Source organism: Symphalangus syndactylus, chromosome 20 (assembly GCF_028878055.3).
Source record: "Symphalangus syndactylus isolate Jambi chromosome 20, NHGRI_mSymSyn1-v2.1_pri, whole genome shotgun sequence".
NCBI classification, from domain to species: domain Eukaryota; kingdom Metazoa; phylum Chordata; class Mammalia; order Primates; family Hylobatidae; genus Symphalangus; species Symphalangus syndactylus.
This window is the reverse complement of record NC_072442.2, coordinates 50,494,911-50,518,337: the sequence shown is the minus strand read 5'-3', so window position 1 is coordinate 50,518,337 and position 23,427 is coordinate 50,494,911. Positions and strand designations below refer to the sequence as shown.

Genomic DNA, 23,427 nt, shown 5'->3' with positions numbered 1-23,427 from the left:
CATTAAATAAAAGAAGTGAAACTGGTCCATGGTAAGCTCTGAGAACCAGGAGGAGAGTTTTGTATGCTGTATGTAAAGCCAGCCTCTGGACTGGGAAGACCTTCTCAAGTCATTCTTTATCACACTTAATTTGACATAAAAATTAAAGGGAGAAAGACCTGGGATAAGAGGTAGTATATTTCAAATGTTTGAAATAGGATGGTTCCAAGATTTTTTAACTTTAAAATCATTTTCAAAGCTGTGAATAAACTCAAAATATAATCAGGCCTGGTTTTGTATTTACTGTCTTTAAGGAATTGCATGTAATAGATTTCAGATAGTGTGGGCAGAACAATATCATGGTATATTTCATATATATATATATATGTATATACATATATATGTATATATATGTATATATATATGTATATACATATATATGTATATATATGTGTATATATATATATGTATATACATATATATATGAAATATATATATGTATATACATATATATGTATATATACGTATATATATGTATATACATATATATATGTATATATATGTATATATACATATATATATGTATATATATGTATATATACATATATATATATGTATATATATGTATATATACATATATATATATGTATATATATATATATATTTTCGAGACGGAGTCTTGCTCTGTCGCCCAGGCTGCAGTGCAGTGGCGCGATCTCGGCTCACTGCAAGCTCCGCCTCCGGGGTTCACGCCATTCTCCTGCCTCAGCCTCCTGAGTAGCTGGGGACTACAGGCGCCCGCCACCATGCCTGGCTAATTTTTTGTATTTTTAGTAGAGACGGGGTTTCACTGTGTTAGCCAGGATGGTCGTGATCTCCTGACCTCATGATCCGCCCGCCTCAGCCTCCCAAAGTGCTGGGATTACAGACTTGAGCCACCGCGCCCGGCCTATCTCATATTTTTATGTTAATATGTGGAGAGACAATAAAGGACAGATAGGGTGGGAAATTGAGTGTAAGTACTAATAAATATTACCTTCTGTCTTTTTACTAGCCATATCCTCGGGTTGAATCGAAAAGTCTTGGTTTATTAACCAGCCTTAACCCCAGAGTTTTCCATTTTGTGTCTATTTATGTTTGGTATTTAATTCTTGCTGAAAACTTTATGTAAGTACATGCTAGATGGAATGGCTCCTGAATAGACTTCTTTATAAGCCTACTGTTATAATGAACAGCTCCTTATTTATATATGACTTTATCAAGATGTTTCCAGGACTGAAATTATTAGTGTATGCATATGTGAATTATTGATAAAAGCCTATATCTAGGTCTCTTTTATACACACACACACACACACACACACACACACAGTCTACGTTGTCCAGGTTGGTGTAGAATTCCTGGGCTCGATAGATCCCCCCGCCTCAGCCTCCTGAGTAGCTGGAATTACAGGCATGCACCACCGTGTCCAACTCTTAGGTCTCTTTTAAAAGCAAGTTAATAAGTTTGCTATTGAATAGCTTTCCCCAAGCATATGCTTAATGAGTCCTGCCTAATGAATATTTAGAAAACATTTTGACCTGGATTTGTTTTGGGATTATAACACTGATGGAAATTAAAGGCATATTATAGGTATATAAAAACCTTATGCTAATCAAGGTAACTCACAGTTGTGATTAAGTATGAATAAACTTAATTTCCAGTTTTCTCTCATATCACTTGATTCTTTTTCCTCTTTGAAATGTTCCAAACTTGCAAAACAAAGGACTTGATATATGCATGGGAAGTGTGTAAACCATTTTAAACCATTGGGCTTAGCTATTTTAGAGCACAGACATTTACAGTCGTGTGCCAGGAAGATGTTTTGGTCAAGGACTGACTGCATATAAGATGGCAGCCCCATAAGATGATAAGGGAGCTGCCCTATACAGGTGTAGCATTTTTAAAATCTTTTGTAGTATATCTTTACTGAACCCTTCCTATGTTTAGATACCCAAATACTTAACCATTGTATTACAGCTGCCTGCCCTATTCAGTACAGTAACGTGCTGTACAGGTTTGTAGCCTAGAAGCAATAGGCCATGCCATATAGCCGAGGTATGTAGTAGGCTGTGTATGCTAGTACTTAATTAAGATGTTCTGCTCTTTATAGCACTTGGTTGGTTCTCTATAAAGAAAAGCTGGATATTAACTTTGAATTATACTTTCATTTTTGGAATCACATGTATACTTAGGTTTCAGAAGAAACTCTACTTAATTATCTTGGTAATATAGATTTTCTTTTACTTTCAATATTTTTTGAGCTGTTTACTTTTAAAAGACGCTTGTAGGGGATGTTAGCCTAATAACTAAAGAGATCTCAACACATAAAAATGGGATACTTTTTTAAAAAATTGAGATGGGGTCTTGCTATGTTGCCCAGGCTGGTCTTGAACTCCTGGGCTCAAAAAGTCCTCTGACCGTGGCCTCCCAAAGTGCTGAGATTACAAGCATGAGCAGCCATGCCTGGCCAAAATTGGAAACTTTTTAATTCACTTTGTTTTGTCCTTTATAATTGGCTTGTTTTTTTTAAAGTGAAATTTCTGCCATTTATGTACATTCCTAATTGGCCTGCAATTAAATTCTGGACATTTTACAAGATTAAGCAGTGATGTTTTATTTTAGTAGCAAACAAACTTTTGAATAGCCTACCTGAGTGTGATAGTCTTCTGACCTTCATTATAGTGTATAAAATCCAGTAAAATGAAGTTAATTACATGTGTGATGCATATTATTACCTAACATTCTCATTATCAGAATTTGACCTTTGTGAAACTTCCGGTATTAATCATTAGAATATATACTGTCTATGACAAAAACAAACCTTTCAAATTCTGCATGATCTGTGATTCTTCACCAGAATCTGGAGATCTAGTCTTGAAGTAGTTAATAACCCTGCTTGGTCATTACTTTGAATTTGGATCTGCTGAAACTTCAGGATTATAAATATTCTGAAAGTTTCTAAATCTGCTCAGAGAAAAAGCAATTAGGAAGATTTGTCATCATCTTTGCCCCTTCCAAATTCTATCTTTATATTATTCTCTTTGAACTACCAGTATACTTTATCACTTTTATGGGATGTCTTTTTGATTGATGTTAACACTGAATGGTTACTTACATGGAGTAGGAGCTTCCCATTTTGTCTTAGCATCTTCCCGTACCACTGCCTACAGTGCTCTTCAAAGCATTCAGACTTATTGAAAAGAGTCACGTACTTCATGCCACTGGAGATCTTTGCCATGTACATTTGAGTTGATCTCTTTTCTGTCTTTAGCATTTACATTTATAAACAAGTGGAATTTAGTGGCAGAAAGTTGCCTTTAAAAAAAAAAAAAACCTTCCCATTCAATGTATTATGCTTTTGACAACTCTGACATTTGTAGAAATAATAAGATGGAAACAGGATGTCATAAAGGGGAAGTTATAATACAAAAAATTCAACAGATGTTTATGTAGCTATTGCTCTTTACAGGGTAAAATTGCTATCCTAGGATACAGGGAGGTGTAGCAAAGAGATTTGGAGTCTAAATTTGACATGTAGGACTACATATAAAAATAAAGAAGTGCCATGAGTGGTATAAACCATAAGTGCAAAAGATACTGAGTGAAGAGTATGATTACTGAGAGTTGGGAAGTTGTAGTGGAGGTAGGGGAAAAATAAGAATCAGGATACATTAAATTCTTGGTTCTGCTACTGAAACAGTTTTGTTGGCTAAGTCACCTAACTTCTCTGACCCTTAGGCTTCTCATCTGTAAAATGGAGCATAAGGTTACTTGCTCTCCAAGCTGTCTTCCAACTTAAAATTTATCTTTGCTTCCTGTATAATATAGTAAGAACCCCAGAAGGAGAGGTGGAAGCAGAGGCGGGTGGGAGAAATGGTGTTAGGTAGAGGAGGTAGGAATATGCACAGAATTTTCCAGAAGCATGGGGAGATGAGCATGGAGCTTGTTTCATAGGGAAAAGTAGGAGATAATGTTGGAGATAGTCAGTTGGGACTAGCTGGAGACTTCAAACACGAGACATGCTAACTGCATAACTAATTCAGCATTTCATCAGATACTATTATATTTCTCCTATTTTAGGTAGTTCTTGGTAAATACTTTTTGACTCAGCAGCACAACTGAACAGTATCCTTGATCCTTCACTGTTCACCAAGTTTTTCCCAACATCCTTAATGTTTCTCATTCAGGTGAACTTCTCAGTATTATATCAGTAACTCTGCCTCCTTTTTTTTTTTTCTTTTTCTTTTTCTTTTTCTTTTTTTTTTTTTACCTCCTTTTTAAGAAACAAAATCCGTAGTATTCCTCTTTAAGGAAACTGTCACCTAGTTGGGGAAGGCTAGATTCTAGAGACTGCATGTAGAGGCTGTAGCTCTCTGGAAAGTATGTAGGTGGGGGAGGTGGAGGCTGCAGATTGGAAGAAGAAGGTGGTGTGAAGCTGAAGAGTAAAGTAGGGAGGCAGTAATTAGAGATAGTTTGATCTGTATTCCTTCACTTTCATCTTTCTGGGTGACCTGAAAGTTGCTTAAGGTTGTGGCGCTATCATCCTAGTGTTGAGGCCAAGACAAGTGATCTAGAGTCATACCTCTCATGATACATGAAACAGTCTTCTTTTTAGGCTCAAGTATTTCATGAAATGCCCTAAGTACCAGTGAGCTAATTACAAGAGGCAACTGCTACCATTTAGGAAAATTATAATTACAGTGGTTCTTGCAAGTAGATGATGAGCAACCTTAAGAATCACCTGTGAAGTGGGGTTTTTTTTCTACTTTCTTCCTTATATGGTAGGTAGGTGGTATTCTTTTTTTTTTTTTGGAGACAGTCTCACTCTGTCGCTCAGGCTGGAGTGCAGTGGCATGATCTCAACTCACTGCAACCTCTGCCTCCCGGGTTCAAGCAGTTCTCCTGCCTCAGCCTCCCAAGTAGCTGAGACTACAGGAGCCCATCACCACGCCCGCCTAATGTTTGTACTTTTGTTTTGTTTTGTTTTGTTTTTTGAGACAGAGTCTCGCTCTGTCGCCCAGGCTGGAGTGCAATGACGCGCTCTCAGCTCACTGCAAGCCCCGCCTCCCGGGTTCACACCATTCTCCTGCCTTAGCCTCCCGAGTAGCTGGGACTACAGGCACCCGCCACCGCGCTCGGCTAATTTTTTGTATTTTTAGTAGAGATGGGGTTTCACTGTGGGCTCGATCTCCTGACCTCGTGATCCGCCTACCTCGGCCTCCCAAAGTGCTGGGATTACAGGTGTGAGCCACCGCGCCCAGCCTAATGTTTGTACTTTTAGTAGATGGGATTTCACCATGTTGGCCAGACTGGTCTTAAATTCCTGGCCTCAAGTGATCTGCCCACCTTGACCTCTCAAAGTGCTGGAATTACAGGCATGAGCCACCATGCCCAGCCTTGTTTTCTTAACTGATAGAAGTTTTGAATATTTGGTTTTGTTTTCGCCTCTCCCATCATTCTTAGGAAAGCCTTTTGTTGTAAAGGAGAAACTAGCATGTCAGTGTTCCTAGTTTCAAAGAGAGACCAATTCTGTGATACTCAGTTTTTTCAAACATATATATTATTTAACACTATATGCAAATAGGAGGGATACAGTGACTAATAAGGCAAAAACTGTCCCCAGGAACAATACATTGTAGAAAAGGAAATAAAACAAGTACACAGATGATTGCATATGAGGTAGAAAATGACTCATGCCATAGGAGGTGCTGATAAAACCACTATGGAAATTTAAGCAAAAGATTTTCTTAGATTTTTAAAGGGCCCCCAGTGGCTGCTTGTGGTGGTACGCCTGTAATCCCAGCTACTTGGAAGGCTGAGGCGGGAGGACTGCTTGAGCCCAGGAATTTGAGACCAGCCTGGGAAACATAGTGAAAACCCATCTCTTTAAAAAAAAAAAAAAGGCAGGGGAGGGGTGTGAGTTGGGAATTTGACTATACTATATAAATAAATCTGGATGATTTGAGAAAGATAGGTGCACTTTGGATTTCTGAGGCAAGAGAAAGGACACAAAAGTGCTAGTGTTAAGATCAGAATTGTAGAAAAATTATTAGGAAGTCAGTAAACTAGATTTTCATAAAATGCTTTCTTTCCTTCTGCTTCAGAAAGTAGTGAGCCTTAAGAATATGCTGGGAAAAGAGGCCAGGCACAGTGGCTCATGCCTGTAATCTCAGCACTTTGGGAGGCCAAGGTGGGCGGATTACCTGAGGCGGGGAGTTCAAGACCAGCCTGACCAACATGGAGAAACCCTATCTCCACTAAAAATGCAAAATTAGCTGGTCATGGTGGCTCATGCTTGTAATCCCAGCTACTTGGAAGGCTGAGGCAGAAGAATCACTTGAACCTGGGAGGCAGAGGTTGCGGTGAGCCAAGATCCTGCCATTGCACCCCAGCCTGGGCAACAAGAGTGAAACTCCGTCTCAAAAACAAACAAACAAACAAAAAAGCGAATACGCTTGGAAAAGGTTCATGTATATGTCTTTATAACCACTGTTACATTTTGATGAGTTTCCTTATAATCTCATTTTCTATGCAATTTTCTTAAAAGAGAGTTCACACTATAGTAGATCTTGAATGATCTAGAAGTTCCGCGTTTTCATGAATCCCCTCTGCTTCATATTTTTTGATGAATTTGTAATTCTTTAGTGTAAGATTCATTTGGCAAAAAATTATTTCTTTAATTATACTTACTTTGGAAATGGCTTTATTTTATAGCCTATATAAACTTGGCTTATGATTTGTGAAAATGAATACTGTTTTGTTTTTGTTTTTAATGGAAAGTCTTACATCTAAGCCATAGAGTATTTTCTAGTCATGGCTTCCTGATACTGATAACTATTTATAGATCATCATTCCCTTTGGGGATCAGATGATAAAGTGATAGATTATATTTGTCAATTATGTTGGTATTGGGACTCTGACTTGACTCAGAGGGATAGTGTAGTCTTGATTTGAAGGATTTGAGGTTTTTTTAAGGGTTGGATGTGATTTTTGTTTTGTCTTATGGTTTTTTTTTTTTATTTTGGCGGAGAGTAGTGATTTGGTCTTATTTTGGGAGTATAAAATATAGAAAATTGCATAGTTTTTGGGTTTTTAGTGATGATTAACAAATATATAAAATCATAATGTTTGGCAGGGTAGGCCTCTCATTTTAACTCTGAAAATTAAAACCTTATACATTACTTATAATTTTTTTTGTTGTGTCTGCTGTTTTCATCATAGTGCAGTTTTTTTACCTGTTTACCACATAAAAAGATGGAGAATGCTGCTTTTTAGTCGTGGCTCACTGCAGTCTTAAACTCCTAGGCTCAGTGATCCTCCCACCTCAGCCTCCCAAATAGCTGGGACCACAGGCATGCACCACCACACCCGGCTAATTTTTTTTTTTTTTTTTTTTTTTGTAGAGATGGGATCTCTCTATGTGTTCTAGGCTGGGTCTCAAACTCCTGGGCTCAGGCGATCCTTCCTCCCTAGCCTCCCAAAGTGCTGGGATTGCAGGCATTGAGCCACTGAACCTGGCCAGGGAGTGCTGCTTATTAAGCATTTTTAATTGCTTGTTTACCTATCGTGCAATGTTTAGGTGTCTATTATAGAAGCAAATTAATTTTGTAAGTTTAATTGAGGTTTCAAGTTCCTTAGAGTCCTATTACTAAAATATAAGTAGCACTTACGATAACTTTTCCCATCTGCGCTTCTTAGCACGTTCAGTAATGTTACATCTGGAGTATCAGGTCCATTAATTTTTAACCAGAAAATCTGAGTTAGCTTGAAAGCTGTGGACTATGGTGAACATTTGAAAATAGGCTCTAGGGTTATAGACAAGTAGGCAGCTAGAACTGTAGTACAGTAGGAAATAAAGTTTGTCAGAATTGTCAAATAAGTTTTTTTAAAAGAGGAAGCTATATATAGACTTAATTTTATTGTTTATGATTCAGATATCCTAAAAGAAGGCCTAATATTTTCTTGTGAGATATGGTGAATTATGAAGAATGCAAATACTGCTTGAAATCCACTTTTACGGCTGGGTGTGGTGGCTCATGCTTGTAATCCCAGCACTCCCGGAGGCCGAAGTGGGTGGGTTGCTTGAATCCAGGAGTTCGAGACCACCCTGGGCAACATAATGAAACCCCATTTCTACTAAAAATACAAATTAGCCAGGCATGGTAGCGAATGCCTGTAATCCCAGCTACGCTGGAGGCTGAGGTGGGAGAATCAACTGAGCCTAGGAGGTCAAGGCTACAATGAGCCTTGACAGTGGCTACATTGTGCCACTGTACTCCAGCCTGGATAACCAGAGTTGAGACCCTATCTCAAGAAAACAAAAAACAAGCCCACTTTTACAGTAAGATAAAACTAAACTAAATTTCTTATCTTGGCATTTTTAGACTTTAAAAACAGATTTTGTGTAATTGATCCTAAAAGGTGAAATTAATATGAAATCTAGTTTTGAGTAAAATGTATATCCAGATTTGAGGTAATGCTAGGGCTGGCTACATCAGAATCACTTCTCTCGGAACTTGCTAAGATTTTCATTGGGTGGATTTGTTTGGAGACCTGGGAATCTGTATTTTTAATAAGCGCATTAGGTAATTCTGATAGATTACCAGGATTAAGAATCATTGGTCTAGAAATGTGTAAAGGGTCAGATAGTATAATATTTTAGGCACTGCGTGCCAAGGGAAGAAATCAAGGGCATTATGTAGGTATTTATATAAAAATTTTTATTGATGAGATTAAAAATATAAACTTGTGCGCAAGTTTTTGTGGCTACGAATGTGAAAAAAATTGGATTCTTTTGTGGGAATAACATTTTGCTTATTGGGATTCAACGTTTTAGCATTTTTTTTGTCAAAGTCATTTGCAAATATTCCTCTATTCTGATCTGTAATGAGATTTTACACATTTCATCCTTGAAAATATATTTTCACACAGATACTACCAAATGAGCATATGATTTTTTATTTTTTTATTTTTTGGAGAAGGTCTTGCTCTGTTGCCCAGGCTGGAGTGCAGTGGCGTGATCACAGCTCATTGCAGCCTCAACCCCCTGGCTCAGGTGATCCTCCTACCTCACCCTCCCTAGTAGTTGGGACTACAGGCACATGCCACCACACCCAGCTAATTTTTTAACTTTTTGTAGAGATGAGGCTCAGTATGTTGCCTAGGCGGGTTTTAAACTCCTGGGCTCAAGCAATCCTCCTGCTTTGGCCTCCTCCCAAAGTGCTGGGATTACAGGTGTGAGCCACCGTGCCAGCCATAGCATATGATTTTTATTGAGCATAGTCATAGCTTGAGAGATACTTATAGAATCCTGTTAGAGTCTTCTCAGTGTTTGCCTCTTAGCATGTCATTACATTGCAGATTAACCACTTGAAGGTTAGGTAGAAGCTCTTCATTTGCATAGTTAAATGGATTTTGAAATATGGAAATTTCCTTTGTACTTACATAGGGATCTGAAAGATGCTGTTGGAACTGTAGGTAGAGTTTAGAAATATTATGTCCACTGGAAATTTGTATGGGAATGGAAGTCTCACTTCTTGTTTTAACTTTTGACAGCAAAGGAAATATATAAAGCAGTTTGACATTGTTTTGATTAAAACTATGCTAGCTGTCGAAATGACTTTACCAGAGTATAAGTTTCACCAACAATGCCGTTTTGCCTTGTAATTTTAGGTTGAATTCATTCAGAAATCAAATCAAGTCTGCCCTAAGGCTAATTTCCGAAACCATTCAGTGTTCAACAATAGTGGTTAAGGGTAGTTCTTGTTCAGGAAAAGAAATCAGTTTCATCCCTGTGCTCAGAAAAAAGTCAGTAAAACTGTAGCACTGCTAAGACATCGAACTGTGTCAGAATTTTCACTTTTTGTTTCTGACAGAAACATGACCTGCTGATGGTCAAATTGACAGGAGCGTGTTAAATTCATCACTGACATTACTCGTTCACGAGCACATGATAGATGCATGTGTTTGCCACAAGGTACATGCTCATGAGTAATGCAGTGAGTAACCCTTACACAGGTTTTGTATGTTTGACCCCTTTTCTGTTCCACGCATTTTTACTACCATCAGTTGTAACACACCCTAGCATACTCCAGTTTAGGTTGTACTCATTTAGTGTTTTCTCAGCTTCTCTGAAAATACTGTCACACGTAGCTCTTCCACATGGACTATTCATACAGGCTGGTTCTTCAGTCAGTTCAAACTTGGCATTGATTCCCTAAGTAAACAACAACTGAGCATTGTGGTAATAAACTCAGCAAGAGCCAAGGAAAACCACTGAAATAATTTGCCATGTTTCTTAATTGACAGTTGATGGTTGTTCCCAGTGTCCTCAACTCTGAGCAACTGCTCTCACTGAAAGGCTAATAGTCTTAAACAAGGTTATTTTCTCTGGCCATATTTCTTCAGCTGTTACAATCAAACATGAGTTACTCACTCACTTGGCAAGTGGCATTCCTTGCTTGTCTAACAAAAACTTTGAAAACACGTTGGTTGCAGTCTCATTTCATTTTTTGTTTTGGTGAAGAAATTCTGCAGTGATAAGCTATTCCATTTTAAATTTTTGCCTGTGTTTTGTTTCTGTTTTATGACTGTTGCTTTCCTGTGGGTTGGGAGGATTGAAGAAAGCTTAGTCTGTAAATGTTGGCATACATTGTATTCTTCTAGCATAGCTATAGTGTCATTGCATAATAAATAATGCCTTACCATGGAATTTGATAGCAAAATTATTTACATCCCACTGTGCCTTAAAAGTGTGGTATTCAGGGCCTTCTTTTTATTTGGATGGATGTGTATTTACTCCCACTTTTTTTTTTTAAATGTCATGGTATGGCAATACTGGTGACACTTGCAATATTTTCAAGTTATAACTGTGTCACTGCAGTTTGTGGTGCACCAAGCAGTGGTGCAAAGTGATGAGAGTGCAACACAACTGCCTCAGTCTCCACTCCTCACCTCTGCTGTTGTAGCCTGGAAGTTCCCATAGACAATACACCAACAGGTGAGCATGGTTGTGTTCCAGTGCATTTTTATTTATGGATATTGAAGTTTGAATTTCATATCATTTTTACATATCATGAAATAGTCTTTTAATTTTTTTCCCCAACCATTTAAAAATGAGCCGTACAAAAACAGGCATTGGGTTGGATTTAGCCTTCAGGCTATATAGTTTGTGGACAGACCCCTGGTCCAGAATCTAGATAAATATAAGGAGCAATCCATTTGCTCTCAACCAGCTCTTCTTTCTGCCATAATAGTAATTCATTAGCACTGTTATAGTTGTATATACTTTTTCACTGGTACTGTGTTGAGGATCATTTGAAAGATCTTAATACATATTGCCAAATTGCTTTCTAGAATATGTTTACCTTGCTTCTTTTTATTAGAAAATCTATATTTGATACCCATCTCTATAAACTTTATGTTATATTCTTCAGGCATGGATCAGGCTTTGAATTAAAAAACTCTACTCTTTACCTATTTTCTATAAGCAGAGTTGCCCTTTTCTTATTGACATAAAGCCACTGGTGTTTTTGAGTATGTTCTAAAACAGCAGATCAGTTCTTCTTGTGTGTTCTTTGGCTATCCAGCTTAAATTCCATATCCTTTTAAAGAAGTGCATTCTAAATCCTTTCCTTCATATATTTTAGCTGTGCAGAACAGAGCACTGAATACAAATGTCACTTGTTCAGTAACTGGATCGATAAGCTGCTAAGCCTCTCTCTCTATGACTATGAATTTGCTTAATAGAAATTATTTTCTAACTTTTGTTCTTAGCCTTTCTGTTACCTTCAAGCTTAGGACTCCAGACCCATTTTGTCTTTACAAGCAAAGAATGTTTATAACAAATTATTGTTGTGAAGTGGGGGCAACATTGAAGCCATTCCCAGCTTAGACACCACTTTGTAAAACTCGTATGAAATATGGTTCATGGAACCTCATAGACTTCTAATACTCAAAGGGTAACTGAAGCTCACCTAATACTGTTCGTTGACTTCATCAATAATAAAGTCTATCTTGTGGCTAGAATCCAGGTCCACTGGCTGCTGTGCCATTTAAATGGAGCTGAAATATCCACAAGGCTAAAGAAATATTGGAACACTTTTCAGAGTGCCATGCTACTTTATACTTTTCAGCTGTACTATAGTAACCTAGAAACTTACCTGTAGTGTTCTGAGCAGAGAAAAAAGAGCTAAGGGCCGAATGAAACAATCTTAAGTTTTTAATTTGTTAACTGTGAAATGAAATTTCTTTGAAATTTTATTTTTAAAATTTCCAGGCCAGTCATGGTGGCTCACACCTGTAATCCCAGCACTTTGGGAGGCCGAGACGGGTGGATCACCTGAGGTCGGGAGTTCGAGACCAGCCTGGCCAACATGGAGAAACCCTGTCTCTACTAAAAATACAAAAATTAGCCGGACATGGAGGCACACACCTGTAATCCCGGCTACCCCAGAGGCTGAGGCAGGAGAATGGCTTGAACCCAGGAGGTGGAGGTTGTAGTGAGCCAAGATCGCGCCATTGCACCCCAGTGGGCAACAGATTGAGACCCTGTCTCAAAAAAAAAAAAAAAAAAAAAAATACCCTTCAGTAAATAGAATGAACTGGGAAAAATATGAGAGTCTCAAATTACAACCAGCAAAAAGTGAGTCTTAAACCCATAATATTCTTGCCCAATACATTAAATCCTTTACTTATTAGCAAAGAAAGTGGAAGCAACACCACTTGAATGAGTCACAACAAAAGCAGATTTAGGATTAATAGACACATGGTGTATGAGGAAAGGAGAACTTAACTTTAAATCAGTGGAACTAACTGAAATTGTTGCACAGGGCAGAACTTAAGTGGTTGGTTATCCACTGAACCACTAAACTTCTTCATGTAACTCTGGGGGAAATGGAGGCCTGGAGGAGTTTAGAGACTTGGCCAGATCACTCCTTGTTAGAGAAAGGACTGAAATTCACATCTGTTCTTTAACATTAATATTAGAAAACAAGAGGACTTTGATCACTTCTGAAATTGTTAGGAAAAAAATATTGAAGGGTAACTCTGTCCCAGTAATTCATATTTTATCTGCCAGACACTTTTGGAAGGTAGGAGGAGAGGATACAAGTTGCCTAGTACTGAGCTTTGTATAAAATTTGAATGAGGACACTAAACACAAAAAGATGTGATCAGAAGCTGTTGAGCTTACTGAGTCCAGAGACATCATCATTTGTTTCCATGTCCCCCATTTTATTTTTTAAATTTTTCTGTTTTTAATTTTTGTGGGCACATAATAGATTAATATATTTCTGGCGTACATGAGCTGTTTTGATAGAGGCATGCAATGCGTAATAATCACTCATGGAAGATAGGGTATCTCTCCCTTCAGGCATTTATCCTTTATGTTACAAACCATCCAATTATACTCTTTTAGTTATTTCTAAATGTACACTTAAATTATTAGTGACTGTAGTCACCCTGTTGTGCTATCAACTACTGGGCCATATTCATTCACTTTAACTATCTTTTGTACCTATTAGCCATCCCTACCTCCTGCCACCCCAACCCCTGCTGCCCTTCCCCGCCTTTGGTAACCATCCTTCTCTATCTCCATGGGTTCAATTGCTTTGATTTTTAGCTCCTACCAATAAGTGATAACATGCAATGTTTGTCTTTCTGTGCCTGTCTTACTTCACTTAACATAGTGACCTACAGTTCCATACCTGTTGTTGCAAATGACTGAATCCCATTCTTTTTTATAGCTAAATAGTACTCCATTCTGTATGTGTATCACGTCTTCTTTATCCATTCATCTTTTGATGGACACTTACGCTGCTTCCAAATCTTGGCTGTTGTGAAGAGTGCCGCAGTAAACTTGGGGGTGCAGATACCTCTCTCCTCCATATACTCATTTCCTTTCTTTTGGGTATATACCTAGCAGTGCCATTGCTGGATCATATTGTGTGATCTTGAGACCAAAAAATTATAGAACTGCTACTTTCAAGCTTTGTGACTCAAAGTGTGGTCCCAGGCTCTCCTTGAATCGCAGAAACTGGGGTCCCACCCAGACCTACTAAACTGGAGCCTGCAGTGTGAGGAGATCTTCACATGATTCCCAGGCATACTAAATGAGGTGCTGCTTTCAGGAAGACTTGGAAGTAGCTTCAGGCAGGGGCAGTGCTGCAGCTGTAGAATCCCGCGGGAAAGTGAAACGCAGCGGGTGAGGACTAGGAGACTCGGACACAGGGCCCTTCTTTCCCAAAATAGTTCCCTCTTCTCTTTGTCCTCTGGTCAAGCGTTTTCATGTTAGGAATATATTCTCGTAGAGTTAGGTGTTTGAAATTGCTTGGAAGTTTCGTAGAGAAAACTGGGCTCAGAAAGGATAGGCCACTTGGGAAAAGAGCTGTTGGAGATGTGAAGCTGGCAGCACTATCCAGGACCTTCCTGAGCAAGCACGCCTGTCCATGCCTGTGGTTGGGGTATTTTGTGCAGTATTCTCACCTCATCTCTGGTTTGCTTTCTCTGAAGATAACTACCGTCACTGTTAAGCTAGAAAATGTAGACAAAAAGACTGTCACTTAAATTTTATATGTAGATTTATGTTTTATCTCAAAAGCAGTTTTCATCTTCTAATTATATGTCTTCACTGTGGATACGTAGTTAGAGCAAAAAGCATGTGTGTAATCCTGTCCAAGTAGATGATCACTTGGGATATTGATTCTATTAAGCATTTGTGAAATCAGCCTGCCTTTGCAGATTTAGCAGTCTGTGACAGAGCAGACGTTTTATATGTTTTTAGGAAGGTTAGCTGTCTGAAATTGGTGACTAAACAAAGTCTGTTTGGGTTAAGTGTACAACCAGACAGTATAATATAAACTGTTATAACAAGATCTTCCATTTTTAAGCCCTAATAACTATTTGTTTTCTTCTTGTTTTTAGGGTGAATCTGTAAAATATTTCCTGGATAACTTGGATAAACTTGGAGAACCAGTAAGTATTTAAACCGAATGTTTATGTTTAGTGCCATTTGAAAGCAGAAGTCAGGAAGGATATTGACGTTAGGAGACTTAGAAAAATTATGTATTAACTATTTGTTTCTTTGTCTTTCTCTCTCTTTTTTTTTTTTTTTTTTTTTTTTTTTTTTAGTAGTGGCATTCTGATTCTTCCCTGCTTTATTTAGAGTGATTGGTAGCTCAGAGTATTGAATGATTTTTATTTTTTCAAAATGAAAGTATTTTTATTGGTTAATCATGACACTTCTTTTTTCTCCCTCTAACTGTCCAGGTCTCTACCATTTTCTTGAGGAATGCTTTATCTGCTATTTCTTGGAAGTAAAACTGTTTAGAGAAAGAAGTTTATGTTTGAAAATGATATTGTGCATTATCTATTATACTTTAGTGTCTTTAGAGGTTTTTGTTTGTAAACAGAAATAGAACACAGTGGGTTCACTGATTTCCAAATCTTTTGACAAATGACATGTTCGAATTCATGCCCTCTTTGTGTCGAGTTACGGAGTAGGAGGGCTAGATTCTAAAGGCTGAAGAGACTCCACGAGGTAGGGGGAGTTGCCCTTGAAAAGAGAGTTTATCATTTTCCTGTAGGTATTCCTTGGAGCCAGCAGCTCTAAGCTGGTGCTGTGGCCACCGGGGCCCACTGCAGGCAGAACAGCTCCGCTTGTTTGACCTCTGTATTGGGCGTACACAGAAGAGTTCACTGGGAGAAAGGTTTCTGCTGCGTAGGAAAATTTTGAAAGCCATTGCCTTAGAGTCATCTGTTACTCTCTATATGTAGCACAGCTTCATTTGCCTCCTCATAAGGCAAGTTTCTTCTTCTTCACACAGCTAGTATGTGTGTGTCCTCATCAACATACTCTGCTCTGCCAGGCTATTTAGCACTTGATTGCATGAAGTTCTGTGCTTCATGTGAAGCAGCCTTTAGATTGCTAACTAGATTATGCGCTTTAATAGAGACAATAATAGAGAACTTCTTATGGAATTACATTTTTTAAAAGCTCAGGGCCCGGCGTGTTTCTGAAGGAGCTGGCATAGGTGTATGCTGTAAACTGGTATTGCCTTCTAGAAAGCAGTCGGGTGTTAAGTATCCAGAGTCATTAAAATGTTTGTAACCTTTAACGTCATAATCGTATCCCTGATGATTTTAATCTTAGGAAATAGTCCAAAAGAAAAAAAAATATGTGCATGAGAATTTTAATTGCAGTATTTCTGTTAATTATGGCTAAAAATTGGAAACAACCTTAATGACCACTAGTAGGGGAATGTTAATGTAAAGTACAGCACTTTATGCATTTGGTGTATTTTATTGTCTTTTAAAATGAGGTATGATTGTATCAGCATATGGAACAGTTCACAAAATATTAAGCAAAAATGTAGAGGTAGGCTGTACGCTGTGTGCATATGCTAATTATAAGTAAAGCAGGCGTGTACGTGAACAAAAGCTAGAAGAAAACATGGAAAAGCTAACACTTGAGTCCTAGAGTTATTTAATGAATGGCTGTTGGTTGCCAGTAACTAAGAACCCACCTACTTTTTAAAAATTCTTAGTTCTGGCTGGGTGCAGTGGCTCACACCTGCAATCCCAGCACATTGGGAGGCTGAGGCAGGCGGATCACTTGAGGTCAGGAGTTCGAGACCAGCCTGGCCAAAATGGCGAAACCCTGTCTTTACTAAAAATACAAAAAATTAGCCAGCCGTGGTGGTGCACACCTGTAGTCCCAGCTACTCGGGAGGCTGAGGCAGGAGAATCGCTTGAACCCGGGAGGCGGAGATTGTAGTGAGCCGAGATTGTGCCACTGCACTCCAATCTGGGCAACACAGCAAGACTCCATCTCAAAAAAATATGTATATATATATTCCTAATTCCACTGCACCATTTTGAGACAAGGAGTATTCTTGTTGTAATGAAATTTCAAAATCATATGACCTATTCAGAAGGGCATAAAGTGCAGCATTGTGAATAACAGTCAGCATTGTTTTAAATCCTGCCTTGATTTTTAAAATATTTTGACCTTGATGATAAATATTAGCTGTCCCGTTCATGTATTACCAGAAAGTTGTGTTGTAGTTTTGGAAAAATGCTAGACTGACAAGGAAGAACCAGTTACATTGCATAAGGAAGTGTGCCATCACAGAGTAGCTGGTGACTTGTGTGACCAGCAGCTTCTGTTTGTTCAGGGTCTTAGAGTTCACTGACCAAGAGTGCAGAGAAGAGCTCATTTGATCCCTGCAACAACCCTCCCTCCCAGGTAGATAGGCCAAGTGTGATCACCTCCATTTCACAGACAGAGGTGCTGACACTCAGAGTAAGTGACTAGTTTGAGTTCTTGGGTCAATAAGTAAGAAAGCTAGAATATAGTTAATTATAGTAGAGAAAGGGTTTTTCACACATGTAATATAACAGCAATGGAAACATAGAAGTTCTAAGTCATGAGTGGGGTTGCACAGTAAAAGAACTTTTGGAATAGGTTAGAGAGAGGTGGGCAAAACTTGGAACTGGGAAGTGATCCTTGTGAATTGGCACTGGAATCAGATCCCATTGCTTTTTTTTTTTTGAGACAAAGTCTTGCTCTGTCACCCAGGCTGGAGAGCAGTGGCGTGATCTCAGCTCACTGCAAGCTCCACCTCCTGGGTTCACGACACTTTCCTGCCTCAGCCTCCCAAGTAGCTGGGACTACAGGCGCCCGCCATCATGCCTGGCTAATTTTTTTGTATTTTTAGTAGAGAAGGGGTTTCACTGTGTTAGCCAGGATGATCTCAATCTCCTGACCTTGTGATCCACCCGTCTCGGCCTCCCAAAGTGCTGGGATTACAAGCGTGAGCCACCGCGCCCAGCCCCCATTGCTTTTAATAGAGGAACAAGGAGCAGTGTGGAGAAGGTGGATATGCAGACAGGAAGATGACTCTGGCTAGAACCGAGAGTGGCTGATAGTGGGGAGTAAGATTGCAGGTGGATATATAGCAGTGAGGGTGGGTGAGAACAATTGATAGGACTTCAGCTTAAATTTTGAGTAGTATTTCAGGGATGAAAACAAGTAGATTCTGGCCATTTGTAGTAAATTTTGAACCCGTCCTGCTAACATTTTAATGTATCTTGGCTTTTTTGCAGGGAGCACAAGTGGGGTCTTGCTATATTGCTCAGGATACTCTCAAACTCCTGGCTTCGCAAGCGATCCTCCTGCCTCAGCCTCCCAAAGTGCTGGGATTATAGGCATGACCCACCATGTCTGACCAGTCTTGGCATTTTATAATTAGCATAATCTATCTGAAAATGTCACTTGAAAGATCATTTTGTTTGCATATCTATTCACTAGTCCAGTTAGTAGTCCGTTAAAAATTGGAATTACTTCTGGATTACTAAGTATATAAAACAATTTTTTTCTTTTCCAGGATTATATTCCATCACAGCAAGATATTCTGCTTGCCAGAAGACCCACCAAAGGCATCCATGAGTATGACTTTGAAATAAAAAATGTTCCTTTCAAAATGGTTGATGTAGGTGGTCAGAGATCAGAAAGGAAACGTTGGTTTGAATGTTTCGACAGTGTGACATCAATACTTTTCCTTGTTTCCTCAAGTGAATTTGACCAGGTGCTTATGGAAGATCGACTGACCAATCGCCTTACAGAGTCTCTGAACATTTTTGAAACAATCGTCAATAACCGGGTTTTCAGCAATGTCTCCATAATTCTGTTCTTAAACAAGACAGACTTGCTTGAGGAGAAGGTGCAAATTGTGAGCATCAAAGACTATTTCCTAGAATTTGAAGGGGATCCCCACTGCTTAAGAGACGTCCAAAAATTCCTGGTGGAATGTTTCCGGAACAAACGCCGGGACCAGCAGCAGAAGCCCTTATACCACCACTTCACCACTGCTATCAACACGGAGAACATCCGCCTTGTTTTCCGTGACGTGAAGGATACTATTCTGCATGACAACCTCAAGCAGCTTATGCTACAGTGATGTACAAAAGACTTGCTGTTTTAATATCTTTTTGTGTTTTTGATGTTTTCTGTTTGTTTTGTTTTTTAAAATAGCAGTTTACAACCAGAATTAGAACAATCTTAATTCTACGTTTAACTTCTTGAAAATCTTAGTACTTTTTCTGCAGCCTTTGGTTTGTGGCTGAAAGCTGTTGAGTGACACATCGCCAAGATTTGCTGCAATGCAGGCTTTGATCTGTTTCACCGTGGCTTCTATTCAAGTCCAGTTAAAACTTCCCAGTTGACCTCAGACTAGGCATATTTCAGGCTTTAAATTATTCTATTTTTCAAACTGAATTCTGCAGTGCCAAGTATCGAAGGTGTCCTTAAATACTTTTAGGGATGAGGTTAGGAATATTCAGTTCCAAACCAAGGTATCTTCTGTCCACCTTACACATAGCAGTGACACTTGTTGCCTAACTTTATAGTGACCTCCTGTTTTGTAAGGGCTGTTAGAAAAAAGTTTGATCTAAGAAATGGCATTCTATAGATTTATAGAAGGTTTAGCCTTCATATTTTAATTGCTTGTATACACAACAGCTGTTTTGCTTTTAGATTTCTGTGTTTCTGAAGGTAATGTTCTTCCTGTTTTCAAGTTTACATAAGGATCTTTGGTCTGATGCTGATGAAGAGTTCACAGGTGGTACGGGAGAGCAAAAGGCAAGCAAATGCTATTTACCGTGTTTTGGTCAAACGTAATGAGTGAAATAGAATTTGCCTTTCTCATATTTAATTATCATGTAGCTTAATGTACCATATGTGAAACATTCTGGCCATAACAGCAACTAAAAACTGCAAGCAACTTGGTAACAGAACTTTCTAAATAAACTTAACCTGTTCCAGAATGTCATGTATTTGACTTTTAAGCCCTATCTCAGTTGGTCAGTAAAGACCAATCCTTACTGTAGGAAATCATTGTTGTATCATCACAAACATCTATCTTTTGCTGTCCTGTCCAGTCCCATCAACTCCACACTGTGGCATTTGTGGCATCGTTTTATTTGGAGTTTGCCAAGGGCAGTATTTTTCTGTCAGACTATTCAAGAAGGCATTATTTGAGGTTCCTGTTCATTCTTGGTGTGTCTCTAACAGATACAGTATGTATACATTTGTATAATTGTTGTTGAAAGTCCAGCTTTTTTGAGGTGTATTTTAAATGTTTTAAGGATGCTTCTAAGGATCAGTAGTAATTTTTTTAGTTCACACCTAAAGATGATTACATTGACCTCCCCCCACTGCTTACCAAATTAAAATGCGTCCACGAAGTAGCTTTGTGATCGCAGATACATTCATAGTGAACTCATCAGAATGGCTGGTTTGCAGTACTGAAATACTATCTTGTAGGCTGTATGTAGTGCTACAATTAGAGAAACAGAAGTCCAAGGCTGGCGACAGCTTGAAAAGTCTGACAGCTTTTCTACTTTTCCTGAAAATTTTAAGACTGTGATATCTGTCATTTTACTGTATAGCTGACTGTGTACTCAGGTATTTTATTGGTCCTTGAAAGATTGGTCGTTATGGATCACCCAGCCTTTCCAAGTCAGTGGCTGTTGTTCTGTCTTGCTGTCTGATACGAGAGTAGGGCTTTTCAGTGAACTAACCAGGGATTGTTCTTGACATACCTGACTTTTCTCACATTTGAACTTCCACTCTCATTGTATCCATATAACTTCTAGTGTTTTCATGCCATGGTAATCCATGAGCTACACATACGTAGCCCGGCACCGTGATGCAGGTGTTCATGGTATCATTCATGCATGTTTGAATAGTTCTACATCTAGTGCTTCTTGCCAAAAAGAATACATTGTTTAAATTCACAAAGTTAGCATAATTGCAGTGCTAATGAATATCGGAATATGTGCACAGTAACATCTGGACTATTCAGTGGAGAGTTTGCCCATACATTTAGCAAATTGAATGGTCAAAACATGTGACTCCAGTGAGGGCTCAAGTTAGATCCCTATAGAAAGAGGACTTCATCTTACTTAAGTCATAGTTAAGATCTGTGATATGAACCATAGATATTGCCTGACAAAGCAGAAATCACCAAGTTTGCCCCTTTTTAATTACCACCAAGAAGTGTTGAAACACCAAATAGATACCATATTTTGGGCATTTGCAATTTTCTTCCCTGCTGCATGTAATGTCTCAGAATCAACATTCTTTTAAAATCTAGACTATATTTTGAGGCAATGAATTACTTACATTCACCTTAGGCTTGTTTTGACATTCAGTAGAACTTTAAGTTCAATCTAAAGGCTTCAGTCCACATTTTTTTATACGTTGTATTTTAAAAACCGTTTGAAAGGAGTCTTATACCTGTATCATGAAAACTGAATCCTTTTGAAATACCACTATATGAAGAGAGAGATGAAATTTAGTGAACAGAATTGAAAAGGTGCTCATAATTTTCACTATGCCAACTTACCCCAGTCTCTAAAAAAGTAATTTAGATTTAAAGTTCTTTGATGTATTTGATTTTCTAAATCTTTATGGTTATGATTTGGAATAAAATGTGCCTAATCCTGTATTACATTCTGTTCATAAATCTGAATGCCTTCTCATTTAATTCTGAAGAAATATCACACAAGTGTCTTCACTGACCTTGAAGAAATGTATAGTATACACAGTTGCCTTATAAAACAACATAAATTTAGACCATAACTTTTATAGAGAAAGGGTTTTGTCAAATGTTTTCTGAAAATCTGAATAATTCAAAGCATGCCTCTGCCCCTTTAATATTTTTAATAACCTGCATTGTTGCTGTCTGCCAAATATTAAGTTGAAGTCTTCATTTCAGTTTTATTATCTGGAAAGAGCACTGGATTGCTCTGCAACCAAAGAAAGCAATATGGAATGAAAAAAATCCTTCACTTTTGTCTTATTTTCTTTTAAGGTGTATTGGCATGTAATCTGCATAGAGAAGGTCCTCTGGTTAGTCTCTCAAATTGAGGTTGTTTAGGGAAATCCTTATTCAGTTGGTGGCAGTGGTTGGTTTAAAGTAGAAGGAAATAAGATCACCTTAATACCAGAAATGATTAGAAGTGCTGATTTAGATTCAACAAATACCATATGTCCTTATCATTTTTTGTAAGAAGAAATTGGTTAAGTCCTAACTTTCAATGTGTACCCAAATACTTGTATTTATGCTTTTGATAAAATGTATTTTCAGCATTATTACACATCCGATTATGCCTTATTTATCTATGAAGAATAAAGTTACCATGTTATACTGTTATGTCCTAAAATTCAAATCACTATTTGAGAAACCCTCAAATTGGTGCTTTCATTATATAATGATACATTTAGACAAAACCCCAAACTAAGCCATTTGAAACAAGATTCTCTCCATTGCAATTTGTAGCAATGTTATTTCTGTGTATGTCATGAGAAGGCTAAATATCAGTGTTAATTTCTTGTTTGAATCCATGAAATCATGCCTGTAAAGCCCAAACATTTGTAACAAACTCCCTAATAAATTTAGAGAAAGTCACTCTGTTACCATTTCATTTATTTTAGTTTTATTTGAGAAATTAAGACGAGAAGTTTTGCTCATGTCTTTTTCACTTGGAAATCTGACTTAGTACCTAGTTAATTTGTCTCTGCCATCATTTTAAGGTGTTTGCTTCTGTTAATCACAGATGATCTGTCCTTGTGTTGTGCTGCTTGACTAAAAGCCCTGTTTTGTTTCGTTTTGTTTTGTTTTGTTTTAATGATAGGATACAGGGTGGCTTTTCAGTCTAGTAAACATGAGGAGGGGAGAGATTGTGGGTGGGTGTGGGTGTGTCCACATGTCCCAAATATAGCACATGCCCATTTTTTTATGGTACGAGGTTAGAGCTTAATAAATGTATACTAGATCTTGAAGTGTAAGTCTTAAGTCTGAACATTTTAAACAAGTTGGACTTTCTGGCTTTTTCAAGTTCCATCAAGTAGATACTAGCCTTAGGCTGGTAGGTGATTAACAACATTATTTGGAGTACAGTGTTTGTACCACTAGCATTCTTATGTCTGTACTTGAACGTATAGTTAGCATTTAAGTTATGTTCACTCTTGTAGCATTCAGGTCTTACCATCTGGTTTCAAATGCGAGAGCTTATATGAACATTGTTTTGAAAGCATGAATGATATGGCAATATCTTATGGCTTGATAAGGAAAGTTTTGTGACATATACAAATCTGCTGTTAATGATGAAAGTTTACAGATGGATCAGAGTATGCTGGAACTCAGTGTGCATAAATTTTCAGTCAGTGAATATCACTGAACGTCATATACTACTTGGTATGTGACTTTGGTTTGTATTAAGAAAGCTTGTTTATAATACTTTTTGCCATAGTAAGTGATAAATTGTCCTTAATCATGCCTATTTGATGGTACTAGGAAAGAAAGGGGTAGAGATTAATTCTTGCAAAATATATGCAACAGT

At 38.1% G+C, this 23,427-nt stretch overlaps 1 protein-coding gene across 2 annotated transcripts in view; it reads left to right on the top strand.

Annotated features, from left to right (window-relative positions):
- GNA13 (G protein subunit alpha 13) overlaps nt 1–22,493 on the top strand; it is a 47,159-nt gene extending 24,666 nt beyond the window's left edge. For both annotated transcript variants that reach the window (XM_055256960.2, XM_055256959.2), the window contains 2 exons: nt 14,944–14,994; nt 18,408–22,493. In XM_055256960.2, the coding sequence (XP_055112935.1) occupies nt 14,944–14,994; nt 18,408–18,980 (624 nt within the window). In that variant the 3' untranslated portion in view covers nt 18,981–22,493. The remainder of the gene's footprint in view (nt 1–14,943; nt 14,995–18,407) is intronic.
- Nucleotides 22,494–23,427: the final 934 nt, after the last annotated feature.